At 48.6% G+C, this 22,561-nt stretch overlaps 2 protein-coding genes across 2 annotated transcripts; one reads left to right on the top strand and one right to left on the bottom strand.

Moving 5' to 3' along the window:
- Nucleotides 1-919: 919 nt before the first annotated feature.
- Nucleotides 920-12,199, bottom strand: tmem255a (transmembrane protein 255A). The gene is made up of 9 exons (XM_079745471.1): nucleotides 11,940-12,199; nucleotides 10,835-10,977; nucleotides 9,318-9,380; nucleotides 5,934-6,023; nucleotides 5,065-5,130; nucleotides 4,773-4,861; nucleotides 3,020-3,188; nucleotides 1,862-1,999; nucleotides 920-1,074 (listed from the first exon to the last, which is right to left on the bottom strand). Exons 1-9 carry the CDS (start codon nucleotides 12,010-12,012, stop codon nucleotides 931-933), a joined length of 975 nt encoding a protein of 324 aa, XP_079601597.1. The 5' UTR covers nucleotides 12,013-12,199; the 3' UTR covers nucleotides 920-930.
- Nucleotides 12,200-13,846: 1,647 nt separating this feature from the next.
- On the top strand, nucleotides 13,847-20,520 carry atp1b4 (ATPase Na+/K+ transporting subunit beta 4). Its single transcript, XM_079745256.1, has 8 exons — nucleotides 13,847-13,974; nucleotides 14,741-14,957; nucleotides 17,181-17,309; nucleotides 18,420-18,524; nucleotides 19,069-19,268; nucleotides 19,392-19,448; nucleotides 19,539-19,631; nucleotides 19,769-20,520. Exons 1-8 carry the CDS (start codon nucleotides 13,909-13,911, stop codon nucleotides 19,928-19,930), a joined length of 1,029 nt encoding a protein of 342 aa, XP_079601382.1. The 5' UTR covers nucleotides 13,847-13,908; the 3' UTR covers nucleotides 19,931-20,520.
- Nucleotides 20,521-22,561: the final 2,041 nt, after the last annotated feature.

The raw sequence follows: 22,561 nt of genomic DNA, 5'->3' as shown, positions 1-22,561 counted from the left end.
ATAAATACAATTAGTGTGGCACAGTCCGACCCTTGAGTGGAAAACTGGTCGCGTAATTACTAAATATACTTGACTAAGTAAGGCCATGTGGATTATAAGATACTAAGCTTTATGCCTCGAAGGAGCCTCTCTACGTGTTGAAAAAAGTGGGTGGCGTTTAACGTTACAGCTAACAGACTGGTTGGGTTCCAGTGGAAGACACTCTTCACCCTCTCTAAAGAAACCTACACGGGCGCAGAAACTCTGCACAGTTTTCAGTTCTCTCTAGCAGCTAGGACCTACCGCCGTGAGAGAGCGGGAAGCCCCCGGCTGTCGTAGCGTTCCTACGGCGGGGCTTCCTCGTGCCTTTGCAAATGAAACACACAGCGCGCTACCTAGCGTCCCCCCCGCACCAGGTCATGCCACCGGTTGGGAAGAGGCAACGGACGAACATTGCAGAAAACCAGCGTGGTCGCGAGGAGCGAGCCACACGGAGGTGGGCTTCACGCCGCGAGAGCCGAGCCGAATGCACAGGATCCATCGGGGCCTTCGCCGGAAGTCAGTCGTCTTAAGGCAGAGGTGTAAACAGTTCCGGGGGGCGCCGGGAGCTCCTCTGGTTCTGGAGGCGCGCGTCGACGCACTGGGGGACCCTGGCAGGGGGGAGTGGCCTCTGGACCTCATCCAGCCCCACGCCGCTCCCCAGGGCGGCTGAGGGGAGGCGGTGCGGGGCTGCGGTCCGAGGCGGGCGCCGTCGCCGGCCGCCGGCCTCAACGGCAGCGCTCGTGCAGATGGACACGGTGACCCTCTCGTCGCCCGGACAGACGGCAGGCCATTTTCTCTTTTTTCTTTTTTTACACTTATTGCTCCTATAGTGAAGCAAGTAACGAGTATCCTCCCCCCCCCCCACCCACCCCCCCCAGCGCCCCCCCAGCGCCCAGCGCCGGCGGGCTGTCAGGGGCTGTAGGGCGGCGGCTTCTCGTCGGGGGGGAAGTGCGGGGGGGAGTATCGCGGGGGCACCACGTTGGGCCACATGTGGCTGGCCCCCGACTGGGACTCGTCCGACAGCCCGGAGGAGTCGGGCAGGGTGCTGGAGCCCTGGGGGGGGGGGGAGAGGAACGTCACTCACAGCGCGGGAGCTGGGACAGAGATGATACAATGCGCCATACATGGCCCACGATACCGGTAATATCTAAAACGCTATTACTCTTTTATCGCCAGTGGCGTAAATATCGCCGGTGCAAGCGGTGCACCGCACCGGAGGAAGAAAAAATTCAAAATCGCCCCGGGAGACAAATGTGTCGGGGGCGCCCTCTGGTGGCGCCCTTAATCAATTAACTAAATTATCTGAAACCCTCGGCGTAGTAAGCAGGGAAACGCGACAAGCGACGCGATATTTGCACCGGGGCACACCAACATGATGTTACGCCACTGTTTTTCGCTACTATCATACTTATTTCCACCCTTGATACGGTTTCAGCGTCCGTATCAAGGGTGGGAATCAACAGGGTGCCTCAGGGTATGATACGATACGCAGCACATGGCCCTCGATACCGGAAATATCGCGATACAGCGATTCATAGAGTCTATCCTTTAGCGATACATATGTCTGACTATGAATACAAAATGACCGTGAAAAGGTAAGGTGCAATTATTATCATGAATTACTCGTCTTTACCAGTAAGTCTTTAAAAAAGATATATATATATATATATATATATATATATATGCCGATGCATATATAATCGGCGCTAGTGCATCGATTCTAGTATCCCACAAAGAAGAGTGAACGTATATCGCAGTATCGACATTGTGTCCCGCCCCTATTCTGTGTCAACAAAGTGTGTGTTTCAGAGGTGGAGCGCGAGAGGCGGAGCGCGCTGACCTGCAGGTCGTAGGCAGTGTAGGGCGGCAGGCAGGGGGCAGGGCTGTAGTAGGAGCTCAGGTAGGTGCTGGGGGCAGCGGGCTGGGAGGGGGCCGGGAGGGCCTCCGGTTCACACACGTCTGAGGCCGGGTTAGGGATCTGCAGCGAGAGGTGGGGGAGGTTCAGGAGTCAGAGGCGAGCAGGCAGGCCTGGTAATGAGAAGCTCTTATCCAGAGGAACTCCTGTGAAACTCTTTGGATCGAGTAGATCTCGCCTTGCTTTGGGTCTTCCCCCCTTTGCCTTTTCTCCCTACGTCCAAACTAGATGATCGCCGTTGTCATTGTTGTTCTACATTAACATTTACATTTAGGGTGTTTAGCAAACGCTTCTATCCAAAGCGACTTACATTAAGTACATTTGTCAGAAAAAACTGAAACAACAATGTATCGCTGTCGGTACGGTAACGATGTTCATAGAAACAAGTGCTAAGCACTAACATTCGCTAGGTTAACCCATTCCCGTATACAACAGAGATAGCGATAAGATGCTACACGATGTTAAGTACTATTTGTACGTGCAAGGACGTACAACATACAATAAGTGCTTTCTACATGACAATAAGTGCGTCATACAGTACAATAAGGGTGTTCTTTGTTACAATAAGTGCGTTCTACGTAACAATAAGTGTGTTCTACAGTACAATAAGTGCGTTCTACTTTATAATAGGTGCGTTCTACGTTACAATAAGCGCGTTCTTACAATAGGCGCGTTCTACATTACAATAAGCTTGTTCTACGTTACAATAAGCTCGTTCTACGTTCCAATAAGCTTGTTCTACGTTACAATAAGCACGTTCTACGTTCCAATAAGCTCGTTCTACATTCCAATAGGTGCGTTCTACGTTCCAATAAGCACGTTCTACGTTCCAATAAGCGCGTTCTACGTTCCAATAAGCGCGTTCTACGTTCCAATAGGCGCGTTCTACATTCCAATAGGTGCGTTCTACGTTCCAATAAGCACGTTCTACGTTCCAATAAGCGCGTTCTACGTTCCAATAGGCGCGTTCTACATTCCAATAGGTGTGTTCTACGTTTCAATAAGCACGTTCTACGTTCCAATAAGTGCGTTCTACGTTCCAATAGGCGCGTGCTACGTTCCAATAGGCGCGTTCTACGTCACCATGTCCTTGAAGCCGCCCAGCACGGCGGCGGTGATGATGCCCAGGAACAGGGCCACGATGTTGAGGATGGTGGCGGACCACAGCAGGTGGTAGAGGTGCACCACGTCCTGGCAGCTCTTCACGTCCACGTACTCGTGGTAGCCCCCGACCACCTCCACGCGGCTCGCCCAGTGGGCGCAACAGGGCAGGTGGGGCGTTATCAAGCTGCCTCGTCATCATCGTCATCATCACCATCATTGTCATCATCGTCATCTTCATCATCATCATTGTCATGCGAGAGCTGTTATCCGATCATGACACCTCTTATGGTTTCTGTTTTCCGTTTCTTATGAAGTGTTTCTTATCATTGCTAGTCTTTTATATTTACATATGTTAATATGTAAATATATATTTTATATTTGTATATATGTCTATTATGTTTCCATGCTACTTTATTTTAATTTGTAGCTTTAGTTTCGGGCTCTGTTTACGTAGCACTAGCTTAAACCAACAGTTAGTTCTCTGTCTTGGACCGAAGATAAATGCTAACAAATGGTTGATGTGTATTTTAATGATAGCAAAACCGATAACAAATATTATGCCCTGTTCAAAACGTGTTTGAATACAAAGAGGCTTTAGTTTTGTTCGGTGTTCGTTTTGTTCGTTGTTCGTTTTAACTGCGGTTTAAGCTCAGTGAAAAAGAGTCAAAGCTATCATGGAGACTACAGATGATGAACACAACATTTCAAAGAGGGCAGGGTTGGAAAACAGAACCACGCCTATAAGCTAAATGATTTACCGCAAGAACAACTACTTTGAATGTGGAAAGAGACAAAAACCCATGAAAACGCCAGAGAGTCAGAGAGCTAGAAATGGCACCAGTCAAATGAACAGGTACGGTGTGTGATCACATAAATGGAGGACAGGCTGGTCGGCACAGAGAAGCCAGGACATGCAGTGAGACGCCACAATCAGCCTGGGCCACTTAGATGGAGCACAGACAAACGGGTCACATTCACGCATTCAACCCCAGAAGACTACAAAAATGGTGGACCATCAACAGCCAACCACCAGGGCTTAGAAGAGGGACCTACTTCCAAATCATGGAGGATTTCCTAAACTTTTTCAAAACATCTTTATTCTGCTGTCCCATAAGAGGATGCTCTCTGAAACATAGGTAACAAGAAAAAAAACATTCTTTTTCTTCTGGTACAATTTACAAACTCACAATATAAATATAACCGGTTTATACTGTAAATATGATTAGTTACACAGATATCCAAACATTTAGTCCTTTAAAGGAAAACCAAGGTATTCTAACCATCAGAAAAACAATTTGAATTTAGGAGCCGGACTATATGGCTGTTCAAGAAATAGTTTCTATATTTGTTCAAGGTTTCACTATTGCTCCTACCGTGCCCCGTACGGTAGGAGCGTACGGTTTGACGTACAATCTAAGATTTACACTTATCTTTCACTTTAAAACGTTGTGCCTCAAATCTTTATATTTAAGTCTTTAGATTTAAGGCACAAATCTTTAGATTTAAGGCACAAAGATTAGATTTCGCTCAGGATCCATAACCCCGACATGTAACTCATCACCTCTCATCCCTCATCCCATTTGGAGGGTTTGGTTTTCCTTTAAAAAACGGTGCAGTAAGTAGTAAAGGGGTGACCGGGGTTAAGTACAGATCAGAGGAGCGGAGAAGCAGGGCAGCGCTGGGGTTGGGGAGGGGGTCATGCAGGTGGGGGGGGGCCGGGACTGAAACTCACTTCCCACACTTGTAGAGGTCACAGCAGTAGCAGGTGTTTCCCTTCACCTTCAGCTTGCAGGACATCTTGGAGGGCGTTGGGCAGGGCACCTGGGGCCCAAGACAGACGGTTACCACGGCTTCAGAGGCCTGAAGCGACGCCCGCCGGCCGCCGATGTGACATCCGGCCGGCGGGACCCGACATCAATCCCTTCACATTTATGAACGAAAATGAAATGGATCCGGGGTGCAGCAATACTACCACGACCAGGGGCACTACTGCTTATTAGGCGAGAGCGGCGGGGGTTATTTACGTCACGCTCGGATGAGGTGTCACTGGAGTGGAAGTCGCAGCGGCCGGCGTACAGCGGGCGCAGGTCCTGGGGTGGGGGGCAGTTATGAGACACACAGCGGGGGGGACAGGAGGACCTCACACCACCCAGACACCCAGAGAACACCCAGGCCACAACATCACTCTCAGGGTTAGTGAGTCAACAGAGGGGCAGAAGGACAATGCTGAATGGACTGAGTTAGCCGTTGGTAAATTAATCTTTGTCATTTAAAACAACGATACAGAAAGGATAATAGGTTATTTAATTTGCAGAGGGAGAAGTCAATGTTCAGCAAATCAGGCAGAATTGTTTCTTTTATATCAATTGTTGGCTGTTATGGCTGCGTTGTTAAAACATTTATACATCTATATATATTAATATATCTATATATATCTATATCTATATATAAATAGATTTTCCCCTCCTGAGACGATCATGTTGGACCTTGTCAGCATCGAGGAGGAATGCGGAGAGGAATGCCAATAGTGCTGTGCAATATGCCTTTAAATATACACCTACCCGTCTAACATCAATCCATACACCGGCATAGACACACACACACACACACACACACACACACACACACACACACACACACACACACACACACACACACACACAAACAAACACAGACTCCTTATCATAAGGAGTCTGTGTTTGTGATGAATAAATTAATTTATTCATCACCTCAGACTTAATGTCAAGCCCACTTCATCATCTATGGAACCCTTTGATGCGTCCCGCGTGCAGAGTGGATGAAGACTCCGACGGGGCCCCTAAGTGCAGGGCTATACATTAGGCTGCTATTGAATGACTTTGTTGAGGCGCCCATGTGTGTTTACAGTTCTTACGATATGCCTGGCGGCGAACACCCCGTCCACGATGGCGCAGCAGAACGCCGCCACCACGCCGAAGCTGATGAAGACGATGGACGCCACCAGCTGGAACACACAGAGAGAGACAGACATGTTCGGAAGACAGACATGTTAGGGACAAACCACGCCAAGGCCAGGGTTCAACATTTCACGAACACAGATATGAACAATGGGAAATACAACATATATTGTGTCATTGTATGACTGTTGAACATGTCAACACAAATACAACCTGTTTTGTGTAATTGTGTCAAAATGTAAACCACCAAACTGAAGCTTTGCGGAAGCAACGTTGCCTATTGCTAAGAATACACATTATGGGCTCTAATGGCTGCCAAACAACATGCCCAACGTCAACACCACATTTTGAGATCTACTACTTTTCATATTATTACTACATTATCATAAGATTATAATTGATGCCCCCCCCCCCGGATTCCCCCTACCAGCCCCCTGGGCAGAATTGTTGCCCGGGGGAAAGGGGGGGAGAGCAATTGTTACCGCTAGGGGCACTGGGACACCCAGTTACAAAGCCTAGCCTAGCCTTACCACTAGGGGATGTTAGAAAATTCTACAGACATGATTTATTTTTTATTATTTTTTTATTCCCATGGGCCCCCCTCTGCCTTGGGCCCCCCCCCACAACTGTGTAACTTATACCCGCAGTCCGGCAGCCCTGCCCCAGTGGCTCTGTAGTAGGAGCACATCGCTAACATGCACTCTGCAATGCGAGCTCCCTTTGCTGAGTAAGAGCACCAACCTCTGGGTCATGTTTATGGCAGACAGAATACTGTCCGTGTCCTTACTGGGGAAGCTGAATACTTGTAGAGCGCCACAAATACCTTCTGGTTCCTTCTGAGGTGACTGAATTAATGTGTGTAGCTTGACAACCCTTTCCTCTTGAAGTCCAAGTTAATAGGTGTTTGCTGTGAAATGTGTAGCCTTGAACAACTACATGTGTTAAGTGTAGGTGTGCAAATACACAGATTAGCACCATATCACCATAGCACCATGACATATGCTAATGTATGTAACAACGTGACAGTCGTAAGCACATGAGGCTGCAGGTCAGAAGGCTGCAGGTGAGGATCAACTAGACCGGTTACAACAGTCGCAAAAAGAACATTTGTTTGACTGGTTGCCATGGTTATCTCCGTGTGCAGGGTTGATACTAGGGGTGTGCACGTGTACCCGTGCACACCCCTAGTATCAACCCTGCAAGCATCTAAGGTCAAGCTGTCAAAACAAAGACATTGAAAGGTTAAGTTGTCATGGTTAATGTCAAGTTTTTAGAACAAAGACATTGACGGGTTATGTTGTCTTGGTGAATGCCAAGTTGTTACATTGAACAGATCTCAAACATAACTCTTGACATTTAAAATGACATAATTAACCGAAAGAGACTTAATAACAAGAGCCCTAAACGTTCAGAAAGCCTCACCATGTTCATGACACGGGAGATAAAGTGTGACTTGAATTTACACATTTGTACTTTGCTGACACATTAACCTGGCAGTCCCTCCGATATCAACTGAAGCAGTACAATCAGTCCAAAACAGAGCTATTAATACGGCCATATACATCACTAATATAAAACATGTGTGTTGACTATTTTACTTCTCTCTACAGCTGGGTTGACCAGCTCGTAACGGTCTGGCCCCCACCCTGCCTGTAGGACAGGCCCCACCTTGGCTGCTGGAGAGATGTAGCGTGGGTGTGGTGATCCTCAAACCCCCCTCAGGGGAGCAGAGGGAAGCTGACGTCTGGAGGACAGTGAGCGGTGATATGAGGAGCCAGTGACGGTAATGTGAGTGAGCCCGACCTGTTTTGGGCTGGCCCGGTGCCCAGCTCTTTGGAATCTCTTTACTCCGCCGTTGCTCTAGCTTCCTTTTTGTCCCATTCACACCACATTGATCCCACACTGGGACACCCAGTTACAAAGCCTAGCCTAGCCTAGCCTACAGTGATAGCAAGAGGGGGGCGTCTAGGTTAGCATGCTGTTGGGACAGTTTGAGTCAGCCAAACGAGGTCTTCATGAATCACGCCATTCACATGGGAGTGATGTTTCTGATGACAACATCAGGGAGGAACACGACAGGTTGACTGACAGCTGAGATGTGATGTGTCGTACTTTCAGTGTCGGAAAAAAGCTCCTATGTGGGTTCTGTGATGACTCAATCGTTTTTGTGTCACTGAATTGGACTAGTTGAAAGGATTTCATGATATTACATGAAGATATCTTGATATCTGATATGTCTACTTGAAGGTTGTCCTGTGTTATCCTCGCTATCTTTGTTGCACACAGGGAATGGGTTAACCTAGTGATGGTTACTGCTCGGCGCTTCTATGAACATCCTTACTGTACCAACAGCGATATAGTGTGGTTTCCCTTTCTTCCGACAAATTAACTTATTGTGAGTCGCTTTGGATAAAAGCGTCTGCTAAATGCAAATGGAAATGTAAACATAAGGTATACATAAACGTAACACACAAATCACACAATGAGACCATTTGACCATAGACACTTCTAAAACTTCAGATACAACAGCGCTGACATCACGGACGGCTCCGTGCCTCTTAACGATCTCCACTCAACGGAAAACGCCCTAATTAGACGCACGCCATCCTGACGATGGGGGCGTTGTACTCCTAGGCGGGGGGGGGGGGGGGGGGTTCCGGTTGAGCGGGTTCGCTGTATATCTCGCTGACACACGGACTCTGCTGCGGTAGGGTGGGGGGAGGGCAGGAGAGGTATCACGCTACACATCCATTCTTCACTCTGGCCATGACAGGACGTCCCAGTGACAGTTCTGGTGCCTTCGCCCCGGACTTCTGCAAGGCGGCATTCCTTAGGTGCTGCATCTGTGCCCCTGCTCCTCCTCCCCTTACACTCGGCTATTTCTGTCTGATCCCGCTGGGGGGTGGGGGTACGCGCTGGGGAATAGGCACGACTATAAACTCCAGAGGGGACGGTGACACGGACGGACGGGATAACGACTAATGCCGGCTTTAACGACAAACGCACACACGCACGCTCACACACACGCACGCTCTCACACACACACACACACACACACACACACACATGCACGCATTCATACTCACACAGACAGCCACCATAATATGAAAACATCACTCGAAACTAAGTTCAACAGTGATGGAGGTCGACCACACATTCATCCAAAAACAGATTTTCTTTTAATTGATTGTCTGTTTACAGATGAGCTACTGGATGCCTCAATTACCTTGGGGATCAATAAAGTATTTTTGAATTAATTTGGATTGAATTGTTCCTGGAAGAGATGTGCTGATTTGCATCGCTTCCCACGTGATTCCAAGAAGCTGTAAACATCCTCTTACCATCTGCCTCTTGTTCTCGATCAGATGAGCCCCGATGATTCCTAGGAAGGAGCCAAACCCCAGCTGGAACGACAGGAAATGGCTGTTTGAGTTTGTTTGATAATGGGCGCAATTAAATCATCATTTTCTTAATTCTCCATCTTTGCTGGTAACTGCTCCCACTCTCTGAGTGTCTGAGCAACAGTCTACGTTTGTAACGCTCAATAAAGGCTGAATGCACTGGCTACTGTCCGTCTGTTTTGGATCTAACTGTAGTTTCTAGGTCATAACAACCATCCAAAACAAAATTTTAATCGATTTCTGCCGTCATATAAAACAGCCAAGCGCTCCGACGTTAAAGATCCACAGTATTTCAGGGGGCTGTGATCTATCACGGACTGAACTTTTCAGTGAGCAAAACCAAACGATCGGTTCGCTCTTATCGGTTACTGCGCCCTAAATGTCACGCGGGTGCTCAGTAAAGCCTGTTTTCCTCCAGTAAGGGCTGCACTGGCCTTTAGTTATGAGCCCTGACCTGATATTCAGTTGTTTTACGTGTTATATTGGGTTACATGTTGTCTGGTTCTTGGCTCTCCCAGACGGTCTGCCCCACAGCGGCGATGGTTTTAGGGTAAAACTACCTTCCCCCCCATGCTCCTGAGAGGCCTGCCTCGTATGTGTAGGACCGTACTCTACGCTACGCTCATGCACTCATGCTATTTCAGAACGCTAACACTGTGTGTGTGTGTGTGTGTGTGTGTGTGTGTGTGTGTGTGTGTGTGTGGGCGAGCCCGCCAACAAAACAAAAGCCGTGTGCCGCAGAGTGCCCGCCTCACTCAGCCACTAATGACAGCGCCTCGCTGAATAATGAATGTCTGCGAAGATTCACTCCGTCTGAGAGACCGTTCACAGTCAGGGCTTTCATTACGGAAAATAAAATCACATCTCTCGCTTTTGATTGGTTATGGATTTTCGCATTACGCCGGCCCGAGCCCCGCTGTTATATCTGTGTGCGCGTGCATGCGTGTGTGTGTGTGTGTGCGCATGTCTGTGAGTGGGCCTGTGTGTGTGTGTGTGTGTGTGTATGTGTCTGTGTGTGAGCCAGTGTGTGTGTGTGTCTGTCTGTGTGTGTGTATGTTTCAATGCCCGTGTGTGTGTGTGCGCGTGTGTGTATCTGTGCAAGTGTGTGTGTTTGTCTGTGCCTGTGTGTGGCTGCGCATGTGTGTCTCTGTGCGTGTGTCTGTGTCTGTGTGTGTGAGCCTGTGTTCGTGTGTCTGTGTGTGAGTCTGTGTGCGTGAGCCTGTGTGCGTGTGTCTGTGTCTGTGTGTGTGAGCCTGTGTGCGTGTGTCTGTGTGTGAGTCTGTGTGCGTGAGCCTGTGTGCGTGTGTCTGTGTGCGTGTGCGTGAGCCTGTGTGCGTGAGCCTGTGTGCGTGTGCGTGAGCCTGTGTGCGTGTGTCTGTGTGCGTGTGCGTGAGCCTGTGTGCGTGAGCCTGTGTGTGTGTGTGTAGGGCGGCAGCAGGTGGGTGCGGCCCACTCACGATGACCCCTGGGTAATAGCCCCCCACGGTGATGTTCTGGGTCCGGGTGGTGGCGGCCAGGCCGAAGATGAGGATGAGGATGGAGACGATCAGCAGCATCACCGTCACAGTGATGGATTTCTTCTTCCTCCTCTTGAAGGACCCTGAGAGAGAGCCACCGAGGGGAGACACACGGTCATTAGCGAGGCAGTAGGACTACGGTGGGGGTCCATTAGCCGCGCCACACCGCCCTGTCCTAGGGGGGCGAGGCTCGTTAAGGAGAGTGCGTTCTTTGCGGTTGGGATGCGTTGGTTACAGTCTGTCGTTTGGCCTCCATTGTCGTTTACATTGCTGAGATTCACCGGGCCAGACCTCAAGCTGAACCGGCTCCACGGCCCCGGCAGAGCACAAGCAGCTACAGTTGTGTGTAATGAACGATGATTGATTTAGTTTGTTGTTGTGAAGTCTGACAGGATCTGCTTCTTTCTAACTGGCGCTGCAGGCTTTTGTCTTTGAATTATTGCTGCAGTTCTGGGAAGGGGTTTTACAAACACAAGTCCTTAACATGTTTGAAACACTTTGCTTGTTACAATAAAATCATAGAAAATAGGCCTACTGTATGCTATTCTATCGTTGACTAGTACGTTAATCATGAATGCCGTTTTGAAGTAGACGTTGGGTCGTCTCTGACTTAAGAGATATTTCAGAAGGAAACAGAGCCCATGACGGGAAAGATGGTGTCCACGGATGTCTGATACTGAGCACAGGAGGATAATGTAATTTTGCCGCACCTGCAGTAACCTGACAACACCAATAGAGACATCTACACTGAGACCAAAATAACAAAACCTGGTCTTGCCATGGACAGTGGAAAGCCTTTCCCTATCAATATGTTTTATTTTAATTTAAAACCAGGAAGAACGTTTTATTTTTGCCTTACTGGGGAAACAAATAAGGTGGCTCCGGGGAAAATAGCCTCAGCAAGTTAAAAAAAAAAAACAGGCGACCGGACGCTTCAATCATTTCAACGCAGTACAAACATCTACATCGCCTCTAGAAATTCAGGGATATTCACAATTGTGCCAATTGCTGCATGCACGGCGTTGACCTTGCGCTGAACACCTACCCATGGTAACGTTGGTGTGGGTCAGAACCGCTCCGCTGGCGGGCGGCTGGTGGTGGTTCGTCACGGGGGGCATCCTGCCTGGAGGTTGTTTTGACGAGACGGTCACCTCACCTCCACCCCCGAAAAGAATTATGACTCGAGGTTGAAGATGAGGTACTTGACGAGAGGAGCGACCGACTGTTTACGGCTGGAGGATAACGCAGAGGTTCCTTGCGGCAGTGGCATTCTCCGACAGAAGCAGACCCAGTCCCGCCGCTGCAGTCGTGTCTCCCTCATGTACATCGCCCGCTTGTCCTCCTCGCTGTCGTCGGTGCGAGTGCGCATGCGCAGCACGCATAGGCCAACTATGCTTTATGAAACTGTTCATTAATCGCTGCTGATGGTAATAATGAGTCTGCGTGGGAATTATTCATTTATGCCCAGGATGATGTTCGTTTTTAACATGAACACTGTCATTGGGCTTCATCTTACACTCGATCAGTGCAGTGTGCGGTGATATCCCGCTTTAAATAGATCTAGGCTGACGGACCACGCGTCAACGTAATGCGTGAGGACCGCGTCACGATGACCACCAGTAAGTAATGGTGTGTTAAGTAAAGCTGGGAGATTTCTCCACTTGCAACTCGAGCGAGTGGTGTACGAGGCATTTGGAACACCATGAGTTCTACGTCAAACGTCAAACGGACTTTGCCTTTCTCGTTTTAAGCATTGATACCCTCATATAAGCGAGCACATAACAGATCAAGGTACCAACATCCTCTCGGAAACGGTCTGAATGGATTGTGTGAAGTGTGTGATCTTGAACGGTCCCTTACGTAAACGCTAGAGCGACACACTGCCTCAGTCTCTGCACATTTAATCCTATCCGCTCATCATAAAGTCATCATCGAATCAGTTTGGTTGATGCGGACTATTATAGTGCTCATTAAACCCCCCGCGCGTACCCTGCACGAAGCACGTGCATGCGAGCATCAAGGACCATAGTTATGTTTCCATGACGCAATTTCTCTTTCGTTTGCGCAAAAAAAAAGAAAAAAACCCTCTCCCTCTGTCCCATGTGTGCAGCGGGCCGGCGGGCCCTACGTGACGGGGGTGCTGATGTCCCCGCGGTACAGCGCTCCAACTTTAACTCCATCCGCGGACCCAGTGACGCACTGTACCCCCGCGCCAACAGCCCATTCATGCAACTTTAAGTTCACTTTTTTATCCTCTTGTCTTGAGTTTAGTTTCATTTTAATGTATTCTCAACCACTGACATGCGTTCACATACTGTAAGAGGATGCTCATTGCACGTGCGTTTGATCCTATTTGATGTCGCCAGTCCTAATGCAGACATTAAAAATAACTATAATGTTAATTTTGTCAGTGATCCACAACAATGGCCTTGGGATGAGAGAACCTATAGAACACACGTTGTTCCGGGGGTCTTTGCAACGTATTGCCTTATAGTCTAAGCACAGCTCGACGGACAATGGCAGCTCGCTGTGCGTGTGCGGAATACAGTGTCGTGCCTCGGCCCTCGCTGCTTTGGCCGTTGCCAAAAGTCCTTTGGGGATTAAAAAAAAACGAATTTCTCCCACCCCCTGTCCTCCCTCAGCCTTCATTCACTATGAGGCGCACCTAGTCGAGCAGAGGTTCTCCGTGCCCGGCTCCCACAGCGTGCGTAAAACCTTCTCATGAAATCCCCAAATACTTTTTGACAACTTTGATTTTTTTTTTTGATCATCAAGGGGTCAAATCGTTTTCACCATATTTATCTGCGCGCTCACTGAACAGGACTCTTCAGGTATTTTCGTGATGTTTAATAAACTGAGCTAGTGGTTTATATGTTTTAGCCAGTCATTGAAATGTAACGCATTTGGAATAATGCGTAAAGGCTCTTAAAAATGTACGGATGCCAGTGGAGTTCAACTTGACGGGACGGTGGATGTGTTGGTTTAACAAGTGCCTTTTCTGTCTGTGAAGAACCATGGAGCCCACTTCCACAGAGGGGGGAGCTGGAGAGGAACAACTTGATAACCAACCGGGAAACTCAGTAAGTTCACGAAGTCCTGGGATTCCAAAGCATTGAGGGCTAAAATGCATTCATCTCTGTCGATCAGGGCTGTGGTTATTTTCTCAGTAGGGCGAGATAATAAGCATTGCCGTTAATAAACAGTACAGTATTTTACCGCCCGCGAGCCCGTGGAACGTTAAGCACCCACCACGGCTCAATGTGATGCAGGCCTACAATGAAATATAGATTACAATTTCCATCAGGAAGTTTTTCTCACACGCATAACTTCATCAAGGAAGTGGAGTCCTGTGAAGTTCCCCCCATTGCTCCTTTGGGGGTCTGCGGCGCTCTGGACGCTGGGAGACACTGTGGTAACATCTGGCTACGAGTGACCCTTCCCGAGTGCTGTTTGCAGCTGCAGCTCCAGGCAGGAGGCTCCGCTGCGGGGACATCGCGTCCCCCACCGAGGGGCCAAGGGGGTCACCGGCGGGTATATAGTTTGACGAGGCAGAGGACGGCACCCTCAGTGCACTATTTCTTAGAGAGCGGGCGAAACCAGCATGGCCTCAAGGTGCACGCATTTGTACCGTAATTCAGAATTGTGAGATTGTTTTCCGGGGCCTCACCGAGCGCGAGAGAGAGGGAGAGAGGGAGAGAGTGAGAGAGAGAGAGAGAGAGAGAGAGAGAGAGAGAAGGAGAGGGGAGAGAAAGAAAAGGATGTGTACAGAACGTGGCGACCAAGAACACGTGTAAAATGGGCACCTTTTCCTTTTCCTTTTCCACCCTGGTTTGTTCCTCCCACCAGAGCCAGAAGGGCACACACAAGCACGGCCACGAGCTGGAGGAAGAGCAGGAGGAGCTGGCCGAGCATCAGCCGCTGGAGCAGGAGGACCTCAACTTTGAGAAGTGGAAGCGCAAGCCCTTACCCAAGAGGACGCTGTACCAGAAGATCGACAGCGTGAAGACGTACCTATGGAACGCAGAGACCAAGGAGTTCATGGGCCGCTCGGGCAAGAGCTGGAGTGAGTTTACCCCCGAGAGAGTGAGAGGGAGAGAGAGAGAGAGAGAGAGAGAGAGAGAGAGAGAGAGAGAGAGAGAGTGTGTGTTTCACTGTGTGTTTTCCAAAGGCTCAATAGCACGCAAAGTACTTAAGCGCTAATACAATTACAGTGCTCACAGATTGATTTATAGAGAAGGGTGCGAGATACGGTTACATTCAGAGCGTGTGAGCGTAAAGAAAGAGTAACTGTGGTGTGTTAACGGTTTATTGTTCTAAGAACACACACTCAGGGAGGTTTCCTTAGAGGGGCATCTCTTTCATCCCCTAATGTGTGTCTGTGAGTGTGTGTGCATATGTGTGTGTGTGTGTGTGTGTGTGTTTGTGTGTGTGTGTGTGTGTGTGTGAACGTGTGTGTGTGTGCGTGAGTATGTCCTCGGGGCTGATGTTGACATAGGTGCATGGACACAACTGTCCTGACAAAAACAGACTGCCTGGGGACATGCTCCCAGTGGGAGATGGATGTTCCAGCCCTTTCACAGGCCAGAAATCACATTCCTCCTAAAGCGTACTCTGCTCTTCCCAAAGCCCAGCTGACCCGCGGACATGACCCTCGCGTGCTCAGGGCCCCGTGACCCAAATCTCAACCCATTGAGGCCTCAGTTTGGTTTGGTTTCGAGTGTGTGTGTGTGTTTATGTGTGCGTTTGTGCGTCCCCCTTCTCTTCCTAAGTGGCTGTTTCCGCTATGGGTCCGCACTGGCGAGGCGAACGCTATTGATGAGTCACTGATGATGGCGCCGCCGTCGGACGTCGGCAGGGGACGGGTCCCCGTGGGGGCGTAGCTGAGCTCGCCGCGTTTCTTTGTGTGTCGGTTTGTGTGTCGGTTTGTGCGTCGGTTTGTGTGTCGGTTTGTGTCGCAGACATGCGAGCTCACGGGCGTCCCGCTTATGCAACAAGCTGCGGCCCCGGAGAGCGTTACGGTTTCCCTTGGTTTGCACCGTCGCTGTGCAGCGAGACTCTAAAGAGAGCCCCTCACACGAAGGGACTCGGGCCATTGGCGGGCCCCTCTCCTGGAGGAACGGTGGGGCCCCTGGGGAGGAGGAGGGACCAGGGGCCTCTGATGGCTGGCCCTGGGAGAGACAGCGAGAGAGGGAGAGAGGGGGGAGAGTGGCGTCTAAGAGAGGAAGGGGGGGAGAGAGAGGATGGGAGAGAGAGGAGGGGTCAGAGAGAGGGAGAGGGGGAGAGAGAGGGAGGGAGAGAGAGGAGGGTTCAGAGAGAGGGAGGGAGGGAGAGGGGGAGAGGGAGAGAGAGGAGGGTTCGGAGAGAGGGAGGGAGGGGAGAGCGGCGTCTAAGAGAGGGAGGGAGAGAGAGAGAGGGAGGGAGGGAGGGAGGAAGGGAAGGAGGGAGAGAGGAAGAGTGAAAGAGAGAGAGGAAAGAGAGGGGGGGGGTCAGGGGGTTCTAAGAGAGAGAGAGCGAGAAAAAAGAGAAAGAGAGTGAGGAAGAGCAAGAGGGGGGGAAGTGTGTAAGAGAGAGAGGGGGGGAGGGACGACACAATACCAGAGTGGGGTGACCGGAGTTCCTTGGAGCTGGCTGGGCCTCCATGGCTGCAAAAGACCTCCACTATCATGGCAACCGGAGGTCCAATGTGTTCCTGAGTGAATAGACAGCTGGGAGAATTCTCACTGAGCTCAAACAGAAAGGTCCTTTGTGGACCAGGGGATGCTAGGCTGGTCGCCGCCAGCCCCCTGTGAAATCGCTCCCGACCAGGGAAGGCCATTCAATTTAGGACACGTTGCTCGTGATTAGTAGCTAATGGACACTTAATTGAAAATTGTAGCACAATCTTAGTTCTCAGGGTCTCTCTCTCTCTCTCTCTCTCTTCTGTGTGGCCCCCACGTCAGAGCTGCTGGTTGTTCTGTCGGTGGCGAAACGATTATGAATTGAGTGACCACCCAACCGGATTGTACCTTTGTACGACGGGGTAAATTAACAAGCAGCCTGAGTGAGGACAGAGGCTTGTTAACTAGACACTACACAACTTCACCAGGGCAACTACTGCTGAACACCAGTCGAATGCAGGTTGTGTACAAGTTGAACGCAAGGTGTGTACAGGTTGCGTACAAGTTGAACACAGGTTGTGTACAAGCTGAACACAGGTTGTGTGTGTTGCAAAGCTTAACAAACATGAACTCGACCCAACCTTGAGTGACAACATGTATGGACTGTTCTATTTCTCTCCCCCTCGCAGGTCTTATCCTCCTCTTCTATTCTGCACTTTATTTGTTTTTGGCGGCCATGTTCGGGGGCTGCATGTGTTGCCTCATGTGGTCCATCAGCCCGTACCACCCCACCTTCAATGACAGAGTGATGCCACCAGGTAACTATAGCCGCCGTCCCGCCCTCTCTTTCAGACCCTCCCCTACCTGTTTCAGCACTTCTAAGGGCCCTCTTTATGTACCACTGGAGACTCAGCCCAGTGGACCCATAACTCTCTTTCAGCACTTCTAATCCACTTCTCTCTGTAGCTCTGGAGTCACTGCAGAGTTCTGTATGTTCTTCTGGAGTCACTGCAGAGTTCTGTATGTTCTTCTGGAGTCACTGCAGAGTTCTGTATGTTCTTCTGGAGTCACTGCAGAGTTCTGTATGTTCTACTGGAGTCACTGCAGAGTTCTGTATGTTCTACTGGAGTCACTGCAGAGTTCTGTATGTTCTACTGCAGTCACTGCAGAGCTGACTGTATGTTCTACTGGAGTCACTGCAGAGCTGACTGTATGGTCTATTGGAGTCACTGCAGAGCTGACTGTATGTTCTTCTGGAGTCACTGCAGAGCTGACTGTATGTTCTTCTGGAGTCACTGCAGAGTTCTGTATGTTCTGCTGGAGTCACTGCAGAGTTGACTGTATGTTCTGCTGGAGTCTTTGCACATTGGACTATATAGTTATACTGCACAGTTGCCTGTTTGTATGTTCTACTGGAGTCTCTGCATAGTTGAGTATCCTTGGCTCTAATGGAGTAACATTACTGTCTGTGGTTCTACTGGAGTAACATTACTGTCTGTGGTTGTACTGGAGTAACAGTACTGTCTGTGGTTCTACTGTAGCAACATTACTGTCTGTGGTTGTACTGGAGTAACAGTACGGTCTGTGGTTCTACTGGAGTAACATTACTGTCTGTGGCTCTACTGGAGTAACATTACTGTCTGTGGTTCTACTGGAGTAACATTACTGTCTGTGGCTCTACTGGAGTAACATTACTGTCTGTGGCTCTACTGGAGTAACATTACTGTCTGTTGCTCTCCTGGAGTAACATTACTGTCTGTGGCTCTACTGGAGTAACATTACTGTCTGTGGCTCTACTGGAGTAACATTACTGTCTGTGGCTCTACTGGAGTAACATTACTGTCTGTGGTTGTACTGGAGTAACAGTACTGTCTGTGGTTCTACTGGAGTCTCTGCACGGTTCACTGTCTGTGGCTCTCTGTTGGCAGGTATGACGATGGCCCCACACCTGGACGGACACGACATCGCCTTCAACGCTTCCGACCGCAAGTCCTGGAAGAAGTACGCGCGGTCTATGGACGAGTACCTCAAACGTGAGTCCGAGTCGGCCGTGTGTACAGTACAGATTCCATGTACAAAGGTCCTTCCAGGGGGGCGTGTCCTCATTGTCCCGGACAGCCATTACAGTGAACGAGGGGGAGGGAGAGGTGACGGTTGATGTGGGGGGGGGGGGTGATGTTTAAATCAAGTGGGTGAGCAGGGAGTTAATACTCCAGCACGGATCTCCACTACCGCTGCCCATTATCCCATTTGCATGTCGCAGGGCATTCTGGGAAGGGGAAACCTCTTTGTGGGCAGAGTGCAGCCATTCAACTGTGTGCTTTTCTCCCCTTCTTTTTTCTTACTCTCTTTTGTCGAGCTGCCTTAATCAGAGGCCCGGATTTGGCAGTGAACTGCAGTGGCTCGCTTTATTTATGCTCCCTTCTCTCTCTCTCTCTCTCTCTCTCTCTCTCTCTCTCTCTCTCTCCCCCCCCCTTCTCTCCCTCTCTTTCTTTCACTTGTCCTCCCATTCATATTCTCTCTCTCCCACACGCACGCACGCACGAACGCACACCACCCACACCTCCGGACATCCAGCGTATAATGACGGCGTCCAGGAGAGGAAGAACATCCACTGTTCGCAGGAGAAGTACTTCATGCAGGATCACTTGGAGGAGACCCTGGAGCGCAAAGCCTGTCAGTTCAAGAGGTCCTGGCTGGGGGAGTGTTCCGGCTTACAGGACCCCCACTACGGCTATTCTCTGGGGAAGCCGTGCGTTTTTCTCCGCATGAACCGGGTAAGAATGAAATGCATGAACCCTGAACCCCCCCCCCCACACACACACCTAGTGGATAATCCAGGCACTGCAGGCGATGCCTTTGTGGATGACACCTTCCTCCACGGCTCTTTATCGTTGCAGATTCTTGGATACCTCCCAGGCCAAGGCAAAGCCATTAATGTGACCTGTGGGGTTAAGGTAATGATGTAGTCCTCATTGTCACGCTCTGCCCGTGGTTGTCATGTTGGAGGAGGGCTAAGCGTGTCTTTGTTCTGATTTTGTCTTCAGAAAGGCAACCCTGAAGCCTTGGGAGAAGTCGAGTTCTTCCCTAAAAGTCTCTTTGATTTGAAGTACTATCCGTACTACGGGAAGCTCAGACACGTAAGTGACGCTCGCGAAAATGGGACAACCTCGTTTTAAACTGTGCCGTTAACCAGGGTGTGAGGTACTGTGAAGCATCACGCCTGGTCTTTGCGTCAGGCATGTGGTTTGAAACCCCTTTGCCTTCTGTGCCTCAGGTGAACTATTCTGCCCCGGTGGTGGCGGTTCGTTTTGCAGGCGTGCAATACGACGCTCATATCTATGTACAATGCAAACTCAACGGCAAGGGAATCATCAACGACTCCCCGACCGACCGCTACCTGGGCGCCATCTCCTTCACTCTGGACATCGGAGCGTAGCGGCCGGCGACCGACACCCTCAGCAAACTGCTCCGATGACAATATGAGTCGTAAAGTGTTAGTGACAAATCTCATTAACTTGAAGTTTTCCCGCTCCCTTTCATTTCCGAGTTTGTGCCTTCTGTTTTAAAAGTAATTTCCTAAAGAAAATAAACGTTACACAACACGTTTGTCCAATAGGTGTTGGATAACACAAACACACAGACACACATACACACACACACAAAAAACAGAGCATGCTGAGAAAAGGAGTAGTAGAAAATATCATTGAATACCTGATATTTTATAATTATTAGCAGGATTAATACAACTAAATTTGCATTATAGAAGGCATATTTTACATACTGGCCAATAGTTAGCTAATAGCTATGCAAATCCAATTTTGACTTTTAACTATTAATAGATATTTAGAAAACCTGTTGAGTGGGGCTATGATAAAGTTTTGTTTATCACATTTTGTATGACAAGTTGACTAATTTCTTGCATACATTTCAAACACTTGTATATTTTAAGATTTCACAGATCTACATCAACGTTGTCTCAAAGCAGGACTGTAAAAAAAAAAACATTTAAATAAATGCAAAATAGAGCATTACTTATCATTTTGAGTAGGACAGTAATATATGAAGAAACATTTTAAGCCACCTCTTGACTTTGTTTTTGTAAAAACATCTGAGTGCTTTGGAAAATGAAAAACCACAGACGACTGTGAACAATAAAAGGAAATATGAAACAATGTGTAATAGTTTTTCTTTTAAAACACAACTTCACTCAAAGGATTAAAATACCTAATTCTTCACTACTCTCCTTTAGTCATTGTTTTATTGTTAAAATACTTTAACGATTGACTTTACACATGGATAATCTTAACCAAGTTTTCTCCTCATTGGAGATTCACTGATATCCTTAAACGGCTGCTTTCAGCAGGTGCGGTTTTATGTAATTTCTCAAGACAGTTTACTATTTTCCTAACATAAACCACCCACCCACCCACACACATCAGTTTTTTATACTTAAAAGTTAAGCATCGTTCCTGTTCCAAGGCTGAACAGCACAGTCAGCGACTACGACCCTAAAGTGTCTTGTGATAAGTGACCTGCGCCTTGCGTCAACACACAAAACATAAACTCTTAATAGAATACAATACAGCTTGAAAACATGAGATCAACCTTTATTTAATTTGTTTGCCACTTCAATCGAAACCAATGTATGCTTTCCCACATTCTTCATCACATGGAGACTCAGGGGGCACTCAAAATAATTACAAAAGGCACACATTCTGTCCAGGAGGTGGTCACCGGTACTAGGGCTGAAGTTCACGCAGAAAACAACATGACGACTCAAGAACAGCAAGGATAATCATTAACTGAAGCCCCAAGTGTGTACAGGACTGCACAGAAAACTAATTGTGCGAATGTGATGGTGCAAACACAAGGAGGCTTGGGCCTGTGTGCAGCCGGTATTTAGTCAGTTATCTCCGATAGTGAACGGGATTCTTTAAGTGCAAATCAGGTCTGACTGGAATTCTTCTATCCGTGTGGGGACTGGGCTTAATCCAGATCTGAAACCAATTTAATGTTGTTCCAATTGACCACCTTTAATCATGAATGTATTACAAAAAATAAACAAAAAATGTTCCTAATTTTCATATACATTCACTTGAGTGAACCAACATGAAACACAACATTTCAGCACAAAGTAAAGGGACCGAGAAACCCCTCCTCTGACGACCTTTTCCTGAGAAGGTCCTTAACATTAGTACGAGTTAGTGAAGCCAGCCTCAATCACATCTACACAACACCGATTCCACCACTGGTTAAAAGGTCTTCATATGTTACTGTCCCTTTCATTGAGTTAACGTCTTCCTGAACATTTAATGCAAAAAGCACAATTTCTCTTGAGTGTGCGTTTCATCATGTGCAAGTCATTAGAAGCGATACATGTGAGTACAAAAATAAAACCGCGGCGCAGGGCTGCAAACCAATGAAAGTAGGAGTCTGAAGTTCTATTGGATGAGCATGTCAAAACAGAATAGTGTGGAATTGGTCATAAAATCAAATAAATCATTCTATACATATATAGAATAGTTCACATAGTTAATACAGAGACATACATTTGAAAAAGGGGGGGTTGGGTGGTCACCCTAGGGAAGGGAATAGCCAGCTACCAAAACATTTGATGAATAACATGCAATCTATTAATTAAGAATTAATCGATGATCAGTTTGTTTGGGTGCTTGATCAAGTTGTTGGAGGACAGGACAATGAAAAAGCAGCCAAAGGAGAAAAATCGCTGATGGGTGGTCTTTAAACTCTTTCGCGGGTACAGGAAAATATCAGAGGTCAACTGATTAGGAACTAAGAGGAGAAAACAGACAGCCCCCCCATCCACAAGGGGCAGCAGTGGTCGGATGGGGGAGGGGGTCGGGAGGAGATGCTGTTAGAGGAAGTAGGGTTTGGAAGCAGTGTTAGGGTTGCCAGGGAGACAGAAGCTGGGGGGGGGGGGTGCGGGAAGAGCCTATACTGACTGGTAGCCGGTGCGGCTCTTCCTTCGGCCAATCAGGTAAGAGATAAGCACAAGGATGATTAGGAAGCTGAGTGCCACACCCACTGCAATGGGCACCAGAAAGCT

The sequence above is a fragment of the Pollachius pollachius genome (assembly GCF_949987615.1).
Source record: "Pollachius pollachius genome assembly, chromosome: 10".
NCBI lineage: Eukaryota > Metazoa > Chordata > Actinopteri > Gadiformes > Gadidae > Pollachius > Pollachius pollachius.
This window is presented reverse-complemented; position numbering and strand designations above follow the sequence as displayed.

Coding starts and splice junctions, on each gene's coding strand:
- tmem255a (XM_079745471.1), bottom strand. CDS start 12,012: ATGCCCCCCGTGACGAACCACCACCAGCCGCCCGCCAGCGGAGCGGTT. Junction 10,978..11,939: donor CCACACCAACGTTACCATGG/GTAGGTGTTCAG, acceptor GCTCTCTCTCAG/GGTCCTTCAAGAGGAGGAAG. Junction 4,862..5,064: donor ACACCTCATCCGAGCGTGAC/GTAAATAACCCC, acceptor CTTGGGCCCCAG/GTGCCCTGCCCAACGCCCTC.
- atp1b4 (XM_079745256.1), top strand. CDS start 13,909: ATGGAGCCCACTTCCACAGAGGGGGGAGCTGGAGAGGAACAACTTGAT. Junction 17,310..18,419: donor TGACAGAGTGATGCCACCAG/GTAACTATAGCC, acceptor CTCTGTTGGCAG/GTATGACGATGGCCCCACAC. Junction 19,269..19,391: donor TTTTTCTCCGCATGAACCGG/GTAAGAATGAAA, acceptor TTATCGTTGCAG/ATTCTTGGATACCTCCCAGG.